This window comes from Haliotis rubra, unplaced genomic scaffold, assembly GCF_003918875.1.
Source record: "Haliotis rubra isolate DU_JTF1 unplaced genomic scaffold, ASM391887v1 Scf98, whole genome shotgun sequence".
Taxonomy (NCBI): domain Eukaryota; kingdom Metazoa; phylum Mollusca; class Gastropoda; order Lepetellida; family Haliotidae; genus Haliotis; species Haliotis rubra.
In genome coordinates, this window is record NW_025767723.1 from 42,636 (window position 1) to 53,565 (window position 10,930).

Consider the following 10,930-nt stretch of genomic DNA (forward strand, 5'->3'; position numbering starts at 1 on the left):
TTACTGTTAAGATATAATTCAGGAACCTGGCATTATTTAACAGGACATGTTGACATATTCTTTGTAAAATATAGTAATCATCATTTGCAGTTCTGGGAATTAAATATTTCCATTCACGATCGTAGATCACACAGCGTGTAAATAACATGTATTTCGTCTTCAGTTTCATTACAATGCTTACTCAAAACAGTTTGATCATTACAGCTTCATAAGCCTCTGCGGACCAACTGGACACTGAGGGCGTTATGACCAATTCTTAATTTAGTAGTCGTTTATACTCACAAATATTACTATTTAAAAGATACTGTTCAGATATTAAATTGAATTTATGAGACAAAGTGAATTCATGTGATGTGATGTGATCTCGCGAAGTGCACAGTCAAAGACCCTTTGACTGAACATATAAACGAATAGATTAGTATCACCTACATCTTGTGCAAACCAGACTTTATGTGCAAACCATAAAGAAATATTATACATAAGTTGCCCATATTTGGCGTTTTCTGTCGGCCGTCAACAGTAACGTTATAACATTGAAATGGAAATGGTTTCATGTACATTTGAAGCCATTACTTCATACATGAAATATGATATGCCATGACACTCTACTACATTCTCCAAAGGCCGCCACAGGCTGTCCTATACCCTGTATATAACAAATATTTCCAAAAGTTTCGGTGAACAATGTCAAACTTACTTTTTAATTCATTACTTCTTATTAAAGCAGGAACTTGCCATATTGAGCAATGGCTGATGGAATAGCCATTGTTGGCATTGGGTGCCGGTTTCCTGGCGCCACCTGCCTGGAGGAATTTTGGGATATCCTTGCAAAGGGAGAGAACCATGTGGTTGACATCCCCCCTGAGAGATGGAACATGGATGCCTTCTATGACTCTGATATCAATGCTGTAGGGAAGAGCTATTCCATAAGAGCAGGGCTATTAAAGAAGTGAGTACAGAAGTATTATACGCCAGTCATCCCCAAAACGCTTGCATAAAATACTTAGAGAAACGTTTATTAATTCAATACAAAGTAATGTCCAGGTGAAGTTTTGTATAAGTTTGTACTAACATAAACATTGTGCCCTGTACGAATATACAAAAAATATAGAACTGATATATAATCCTTCAGCTTCGATCACTTCGACAACAAACTTTTTAAAATCAACGAAACCGAGGCTGCCCAGATGGACCCCCAGCAGCGCCAGGTGTTGGAGTGCACGTACATGGCTCTGGAGGACGCCGGCATCACCAGACAACAAATAGCAGGACAGAAAGTGGGAGTCTACATAGGTTTGTTCGTACCAAAGAGTTTGGAATTTAGATTTTGGTCGTGTGTTGTTTAGTACTCATAGCAGTATTCAATATATACTCTTCACAAAAAGTTAAGCAACTCAAATTTTTAGTCTCATTACATTTTCAATTATTTACAGTCGAACACCACTCAACAACAATGTCAAGTATTAAGATTATAATGACGTTGTCATTCATTAAGTTTTATAAGTAATTCGAAACAGCCATCTTTGTGGTAGTGGTATGCTTAAATGTTCTTTGTATTGCATGAGTATACATCTAAAGAAGACACACACGGGCCAGAAATAAGATGCATTAAACGTATTTAAGTGTACATAGGTCGCTTAAGCTTGAACATAGATAAAGGAAATTCGGCACAGGGGGCGTTCAGGTCAGTACCTAGCAGCTGTCACTGTTCGACACCGCTTTGGAAGGGATTAAACAATTCGTCGGATTTTGCTTTGGGAATTCTTCTGAGTATCCAAGGACGATGGTGACGTTTACGGACGCGTCGATCAAGTTCGTCCTATACATGCTCGGTCTGGTTCAGATCCGGCGATGTGGAAGGGCCAGGGAAGATTAGTGACGTTTGCATTGGCCAGATACGCACCTGTTACACGAGCTGTGTGGGGTCGAGCGTTGTCGTGTTGGAACAGCTCCCTCTGGCGGTTAAAAAGTGGGAGGAGGTGAAGTCGCAATATTTGGTCGATGTTGCGATTTGCTGAATGCCATGAACCACCACAGCTATGATCTACCCGTGTAGTGCATGGCACCCCACACCATAATGCTATCTCCACCAAATCATCACCTGTCGAATGCAGTCCGCCGCAAAACGTTCGCGTCGGTTCGATAGACACGTTGTCTCATTGCAGGAAGAAACGCGATTCATCGCTGAACTCAAGCCGTCACCACTTCCCCAAATTCCATGACTGTACCATGTTGCACCATAGGACACGTTGTAGGTGTAGTCGTGTCAGGATAGGTCCAACTTTTGGTCGATATGTCTTGCAGTGGCCGTAGCAAATCGGTGACGTAGGTGAAACACCCGGATGAATCGGCCCTCAAAAGAGTGGTCACTCATGGTCTAACACTTCTGGGACGATCTTTGGTCAAATTGAACCGTGTACATCGGTGCCATAATCGTGCTGTGGTGCTATGGTGGACGTTGAAGTGTCTTCCCAACGACAGCCTGTGACTCCCCTGCTTCCAAACGTCCAATGGCGATATGTTGGTCAGTGGCATTCGATCTTGGCATTTTGTATCTGCGTTTACGTCGTAAATTTCGTAATGAATTGACAACTTTGGTTTGGCAGATGTCTCAACTCATGTTTCCAACACATTGCACGTACATTACGTGGAAAACTTTGTCTGCATGCACTTTTCAAGTAATGTTGTCATATTTAAAGACAAACGTTTACAAACCATTTTGGGATGCGTTTGCGCGCAATGCACAACAACCACGGCATGATTAACTAGATTCAAACATAGGAATTGTGTTAATGACGATTGCTGTAAACAATATATGGAAATGAACTTCTGAAAAGGCCCGTGCGTTTCTGTTTTTTAAGGGTGTATAATCATATGTAAAACCTGTATGTTCTAAACAATAAAAAAATAAATTATTATAGGTTCCATGACGGTGGATTACGGGGACTTGATCTCTACCAAATCACAAGACGTCACCAACCACACTGTGACAGGCCAGGCCAGGTCTATAATATCCAACAGGGTGTCCTATTTGTACAACCTAACAGGAACTTCCATGACCATAGACACAGCGTGTTCCTCATCCATCGTGGCATTACACCAGGCAGGACTTGCACTCAGGGCAGGTGGGTAAAGATTCACATGACGAACATTCAGAGTAGATGGGAATACCAGATAATTAAAGCTAATCAGAGGAGGTGGGTAAAGCATAACATCACGGGTACTCAATGCAGCTTGGTACAGACTATACCAAGCTGCACTGTCAGAGCAGGTTACGAACTTTTATTTTCACTATAGTGTCCCTTCAGTTCAATACACTTTACCCATTTGTGCTGCAAGCTGACAATACCCTGGAAATAGAAGTCTTTTGACTGGTCCCAAAACCAAGCTTCTGTTGTAGCCTTGACTTCATCCGGAAAGCTGTAGTCAGCTCCTGCCATGAAACAGAATATTATGTGACATTGCACGAACCAACAAAGGCAGTCGAACTATTTCAGTGATTCAAACTTAGGTGACTATATATCTCCAAATGAGATAGGTTATGTGATATCCAGTCTCCTAAGGATCACATATGTGAGGGAAAGAATCAGTCAACATGTAAAGAGCTGTTTTCATTTATCCTCCTTTACATTTCAGGGTCTCGATATTAGAAACGCTGACCAGTGTTCATCACTAGTCTCACACCCTATGTTGCCTGAGAGGTGCATATGTATATATGTGTTTCTTTTTGAACCTTTGTTTATGTTTATAACTTTCAGGGGACTGTTCTGTTGCAATTTGCGGAGGTGTGAACCTGTTAATTCACCCAGCATATTTTATCAAGTTAAGCAAAGCTCAGATGTTGTCTCCCACTGGACAGTGCCACGCCTTCTCAGCAAATGCAGATGGTTACACCAGAGGAGAGGGATGTGGGGTTATCATCGTCAAACTCCTAAGTCAGGTATGACACTTGTATAGGCATTCCCGATTAATAACCTACATGAGGCCGTAACGGATCTGTTTGACATAACCATGAAACCACCATGTCAATCTTCAATCCTCAAAGTAAAGCAAAAACATTTATCCCGTTAATTATATATTTCAGGCTTTGCATGATGGTGACAATATTTGGGGAACTATTGTCACGGGGTTGAATCAAGATGGCCGCCAGGTTACACCCATCACAGCACCATCAGGGAAACAACAGCAGGAACTGCTGAATGACATCTACACACGGTATGGGATCGACCCGACTGAAGTAGACTATATTGAAGCTCATGGTACGTAGTTTTTCGTCTTTTCCCGAGGTATGGGGCCCTAGTGAATACCAAGGTTATATTTGGCCTTCAGTTATTTACGAGTTCGAATGGCAGGATCACTGATTTGTTTCATCCATTTCCCAGATACGTAGATGATGCCAATCACTTGATTGTCTAATAAGGTTATCTTTAAAGTCACATCAGCATTATTGCAGATATATAGTGACTTATCTAATAAGGACTCGATTATTTACAGACCACTGTGACATTACTAGAATATTGCTGACGGTGGCAATGGAGCCTTATCGGTTTCTCAGCAATATGTAAGTTTCAGTTTTCCGTAAATTTAACAAAACGTTAAGGAAACTGAGTGGAATCTTAAGCTTCCATATTTTTTCATTTTGGTTTCCGTTTTCCTGAAATTAATTTATTTTATGTGACACTATGTTTTATTTGAATTCTGGTCTACACAAACACTGAGATCACTTAACCGAAACCTATGTAATACATAGGCAGTTTAACGTAGGTTAATATAGGTTTCTGGATTCATGGATATATATATATATATATATATATATATATATATATATATATATATGGAGTCAAATTAATTTCTTCTATGATCGTTTCATTGGAGTTCTCAACAATGGAAATCATCAGTAATCGTTTCCAGTTGCTTTATGGAATAGAAACTAACAATGATAGTATATTTCCATTTCTGAAAACTAACCTTGTTGGTTGCTGGCAGTTTCCAGTCGGTCACTGAAACTAACCTTGATTCAGCAACAGAAAACTGTCTGAAACCAACAATCAATGTTTCTGTGAGCGGAAACCTACATGATTCTGGCATTACGCAGTTTCATGTAGGTTTCCGGAAATCTGGAATCCTTGTTATTTTTGCTGTGTAAACTATTAGAAAAAAATATACTATTGTATCTCACAAAAATCTTTCATGCTTCGCAGCAGTGACCCAAAATATACCTTGTGTTCCAAAACAAAGAAGGGTTATTTCTTAAATAGTACTTTCCTCCTTCATTGTGGAATTCCTAATGAACCCATCAGAAAGGCTCCAATGGTTTGATCATTTTTATTTCTTATTCAGTATTGAGATATCAGCACGTATAAACAAACATAACTGACATATTTGTTCTTGCATTAGCTTAAAGTGGCCTATGTATATGTTTTTATGACATATCTCTGATGTCGAAAGTTGTCAACTCAAAACATTGTCACTTCAGGTACTGGAACCAAAAGAGGTGATCCAGTAGAAGCTTCCGCTCTGGGAACCTTCTTTGAGAAGTATCCACGCCAGCGCCACATCGGGTCAGTGAAGACCAACATCGGCCATCTAGAAGCAGCTGCAGGTGTTGCCGGACTCATCAAGGTCCTGTTGATGATGAAACACGACACCATTGTCCCATCCCTTCACTTTGACAAGCCCAATGAAGCAATAGACTTTGACAGATTTCAGTTTGTAGTACCAACGGAAAATACTGACTGGAAACGTCATAAAAAGATTGCATGTATCAACTCATTTGGATTTGGGGGTAGCAACAGCCATGCTGTGTTAACATCGTTCACAATGGAGACACCGGTTATGAATGACATTGCGCTACCAGTTTGTTTTTCAGGCTCCAGTGAGAAAACGTTAAACAAGTCAATAGCAAAATTCACTGAAAGTGGTAACAGTTCTTCTTTCAGTGCTGTTGCTTACACTTCATGTATGGCAAGAGAACATTTTCCGTTCAGAAAAGCTTTCTTTCCAAACAACCATTCTATTCTGATATCTCAAATACAAGAAGAGTTACAAAAGAGAAACCAGCCATCTTATTCGGAAAAAGCAAACATTGTATTTGTTTTCTGTGGCATGGGAACAGCCTGGGAAGGAATGTGCAATGATCTCATCTCCAACAATGATCAGTTTAAGGAAAACATTTTGGAAATTGACAAATCCCTCTCCAGGTTTGTACAATGGTCCCTGATGAAGCGGCTCCTTGAATGTGATGATGTGAACGATCCTCTGTTCGGTCCAATAGCCATTTTTGCTTGTCAGGTGTCTCTCGCTCACCTGTGGGAAACCTGGGGGGTGAAGCCTGCAGCTGTTGTAGGTCAGTCAGTTGGGGAGGTGGCTGCAGCACATGTTGCAGGAATCCTGTCCTTGGATGAAGCTGTGAGGGTCATCTACCACAGGACTCGGATCCTGGCTGAAGCCACAGGCGGAAAGATGATGCTTGTCCGGAATGTTGAGACAGAACAAGTAAAGACAGCCTGTAGGAAAATTCAGAGTAAGATAGATGTAGCTCTTTATTACAGCCCGATTTCCTGCACCGTCAGTGGGGATGAGAGGTCCGTTCAGTTAGTCAAAGAGGATTTGAAGCATTCTTCAGATAGTAATGCACAGTATCATGAGCTCCCTGTTACAAGTGCGTTCCACAGTCACTTTATGGACTCAGCAAGAGTTCAGCTTGATGAAATCTTATCCGATATCAAGACATCTGAGATGACAAGCAGATTTGTCTCGACAGTCGATCCTGATATGGATGAAAGTACAGTCATGTCAAAGATCTATTGGGGCCTAAATGTAAGAAGTCCTGTTAGATTTTGTGATGCAATCAAAAGCGCCGCACAAACATCCAAAATGAACATTTTTGTTGAAATAGGCCCACGGACTGTACTTAAATCACATCTACGGGACATCTTCAGAGATTCTACCCCCTCTGTCACATCCATTCCTTCTCTTCACCCCAAAGCGAGTTACGGTGACATTCTGCAGTCACTCATCTTGATGTATGACTATGGAGTTAACGTCAAATGGGACGCTTTCTTTCCTGATAAGATGCAAATAACAAGCTATCCATCTTATGTCTTCAATACTAAGCCCCTGTTAGTGGTGTCTGAAAGTAAACAACAAATGCTCAAGGGTCAGAAGGAAACTGAAGGAGATCACTTGTTTATCAAAGGCAACACATTGTCAGCAAGCTTAGTCATTGACCCTCAGAGATTCAAGAGTGTTTTTGAACACAGAGTAAAAGGAGCAATCATTTTACCAGGTGCCGTCCATGCTGAGGCAGCACTTGCTTTAGCCAGAATGATTGACATGTACCACCTATGTACAATCAGTGTTTCTGTGGCCTTCAGGAGCCCAGTCAATCTGAAATCTGGAACAGTGACAAACCTGGATATAAAACAATCTCACAGTGAAGTTGACTCCAGCATTTTGAGTACATTTGTTTTGAAGAATGGAAGGACAGTCCACGCAGAAGCGATAATAAGGCAAACACCTGCGGATGAAACTCCAGAGAGAGTTGACCTTGGGCCAATCAAAGAAAGATGTAAACACTACTTAACTGGAGAGGAAGTGTATCAACATTTGGCAGCCAATGGTTTCAACTACGGTGAAATGATGTCCGTTATTTCAGGTAGCCAAACAGCTGGAAATGAAAGCCTCACTGTACTTGAAGTTGGATCTAAGCTCAGAGAGAAGCAGATCACACAATTCTTCACCCTGCAATACTAGATGGCATGCTACAGACGCCTGCAACTGTCACGCAAGTGATCAAAGATATGCTTCCATACTCTGTAGAACATTTGATAGTCAAGAGGAAGACAGACAGAAAGATGTTTGTGCATTTGAAAGTGTTACATGAAAGTGAATGGTATGTGTGCCATAGCCTGTCACTGCTGACAACCGAAGGGTATGTCATTGCACACGTTGGAAAATTTACATTGAAAGCCATGGGTATAGAGTCCTTTGATGTCAGGAGTGTTGCATACACAATTGAAGCAGAAGAAATACATCCTGAGCATGACACTGACAGCATAACAAACCTTGTTATGTTTAGTGATGAGATGTCTATGTCAAAGACCCCACACTATCCATGGACAGTTCACCATATGTCCATTTTACATGGCGATAGCTATGTTGCAGACCTTCGAGAGTCATCTGGAATAGTAGTACTGTTTCAATCCAAGCCTCACTTTGTTGACAATGGAATGGAAATGGAGAAAGAATTGGAGGAGAAGATCATGCCTTTAAGATCTCTTATACTTAAAATGTCACAGCATGCCATCAAGACACCCTTGCTCATTGTCACAATGGCAACACCATTAGACTACCAAAGCCCAGATAGAAAATCTCATGCACTTGCTTGCATTCACGAAAGTATTCGGGCATACATCAGATGTGTTAGAAGGGAATTCACAAGGCTAAATGTAAAATCACTGGATCTCAATGTTGGTAACATGGACCAATACGATGCAACTATCATAATGTCTGAAATCTCGCAAGTCTTGAATGTCAAAGGTCATGCTGAATTCGAAAGCCTTCATAGACGAATGTATGGACAGACGTTTCAAAAGGAACCCGACTCAACACCGCCATTTAGAGTGGACAGAAAGATGGCCAGTCTGGACACTGTCCTCTATTCAACTTCCTCTGAAGAAATATCACAGCTTTTCTTTACAATGTCAAGAAACATGCAAGAAAGGGGCAAAGATGACATTTTGCTTTCTGCACAGTGTGTAGCAGTTCACACTAAATTCCTGTCTGAACAAGTTCTGTATCCTCTTGTCAATGGAGGCTACATGGGAACCAGCAAGGGAAATCCTGTAGTTACATTTGAATCAACTGGCTTTGCAAACGGAAATAGCAGAAGAAAGATGTACATTGCCTGCTATCCACAACAGGTGAGATATGAACACTATGTCCCGATGAAATTTGCACTGAATGTCAAACACTTAGGAGGTCATTTTGAGACAGGATTTATGCTGAAGCTGTACTGTCTATGGCGAGTGTGTGGTGAGTGCAGCATGAAAGATGTGGTTATACTCTACTCACACCAGACAAGGAAAAATGCAGAAGTGATGGAAATCATATTGCTGTCAAAACAAACCAGGACAGTTTCTTTACTGACTCCAGAAGAAATACCAAGCCACAAAGGACATCATGTTCTCATATCAACTACTCAAATTACAACAGAACTAGCACAACAGATTGTCCTTGCATGGGACTGTCTTGAACAGCTGATATCCTTAGAGAAGCTGATATCACTCAAAGTGATAAATTTGCTAAAGTCTGTAAAGCCAAGACTGAAAATAGCAATTGTCAGGACCCAAGAGTTCCTTGCCTTCTGTCAAATGGATGAACATATTCCAAAGCTATACACATGGATAAAGAAAAATAAACAGAATATCACAAAGATATGCGTTTCGTTTAGGGACTGCAACTACATTGCCTTGAATCACCACCACAGTGCTCCTATTAACATCGCAGAAATCCTAGAAACATGGGAGTTCAACATGCAAGAGAACAACAACGTCACGACAACACAGTTAAAGGTACCTGAGATTCTCTTGTTTGACAGAAGGGGAATGTACATTGTTGTGGGTGGAATGACAGGACTAGGATGTGAATGTGTCTTGTATCTGGCATCCAAAGGTGCTGGGTGCATTACTATTATCAGCAGACGTAATCCAGATCCAAACAAACAAGATGAAATGAAGCATGTGTCCGAGATGTATGGATGCATTGTTACATCTCAGTCAGCTGATGTTCAAGATATCAAGGAAATAGGATCAGCTTTGAAGAAGCTAGGAACCCGTTTCCCTGCCTATATTTTGAAAGGAGTTTTCTTTGGAGCTGCTGTTCTAAAGGATGGAATTCTTTTAGAAATGACGAGAGACAAATTCAAGGCAGCTTCTTCTCCCAAAGTTACTGGATCCTGGAATCTGCATATCCTGACAGAGCATCTCCCACTGGACTATTTTGTGCTGTTTTCATCAGTAGTATCTGTCTTTGGAAATGCTGGACAGACAAACTATGGTGCTGGGAATGGATTCATGGATGCCCTAGCCCATGTCAGGAGGCAAAATGGCAACTGTGGTCAGACTGTTAACTGGGGTCCTCTGAATATGGGCATGCTGCAAGAAAGACATATAAAACAAATGGAATCGTTTGGATACGTTCTGATACACAAGAGAAGTATACCTGACTGTCTCACACACATCCTCATGTTGAATAAGCCACAGATCATTATGTGCGGTCTCCAGTTGGTAAAATTTGGACAAAGCCTTCAAAGAGAGACCAATGTGGAACTGGAGTCTCGATTTAGATCGGTCTTGTCTCCATTTAAGGCAGCAATGTCTTCAGCTTCACCAAGTAATGTGGAAACATTTAACTTTGAGGAAATGAAGAAAATGTCAAAGGAAAATGTTCTACCCAAACTTGTGAAGTACGTGAAGGCTGTGGTTATTGATGTAGCTATGCTTGACGAATCCTCTCTAGATGTGGAGCAAGGAACCAGAGATCAGGGAGTTGACTCAATGAATTTCATGCAAATTACTGGGGAAATCATGGATGACACAAACGTACAGCTATCATCAACAAAATTGAATGTTGAAAACGCATCGGTGTCTCAAATCTCAAAGTACATTTATGATGACTGGATGATCAAAGGGAATGGTGATCAGAAACATGAGCAGTCTCTTCCAGTCAAAGATTCATTAGAATCTGACGCAGTTCTTACCTCAGGTGAACAGTTTGTTTTTGACAACTACATGAGAGATCCAAACCATATATCACTTTTTTTGATTGTGGAAGTGGAATTGCCTGATGTTTTAGAGCCAACGTCTGTCAAGAAAATTCTCCAGGAAAACGTCAGACGACACCCAATCTGCATTACAACTTTTCATGA

At 41.0% G+C, this 10,930-nt stretch overlaps 1 protein-coding gene across 1 annotated transcript; it reads left to right on the plus strand.

Annotated features, from left to right (window-relative positions):
• The first annotated feature begins 703 nt into the window (after positions 1–703).
• Positions 704–10,930, plus strand: LOC124265477 (phenolphthiocerol synthesis polyketide synthase type I Pks15/1-like). Its single transcript, XM_046700275.1, has 8 exons — positions 704–949; positions 1,133–1,293; positions 2,922–3,125; positions 3,759–3,940; positions 4,085–4,259; positions 5,477–7,657; positions 7,822–10,774; positions 10,858–10,930. The coding sequence occupies exons 1-8, from the start codon at positions 747–749 to the stop codon at positions 10,928–10,930; spliced, it is 6,132 nt and encodes a 2,043-aa protein (XP_046556231.1). The 5' UTR covers positions 704–746.

Excerpts from the sequence above, each read along its gene's own strand:
- LOC124265477 (XM_046700275.1), top strand. The coding sequence starts at position 747 with ATGGCTGATGGAATAGCCATTGTTGGCATTGGGTGCCGGTTTCCTGGC. Across the intron at positions 950-1,132 it reads AGAGCAGGGCTATTAAAGAA|CTTCGATCACTTCGACAACA; the intron begins GTGAGTACAGAA and ends ATAATCCTTCAG. Across the intron at positions 3,941-4,084 it reads TCGTCAAACTCCTAAGTCAG|GCTTTGCATGATGGTGACAA; the intron begins GTATGACACTTG and ends TATATATTTCAG.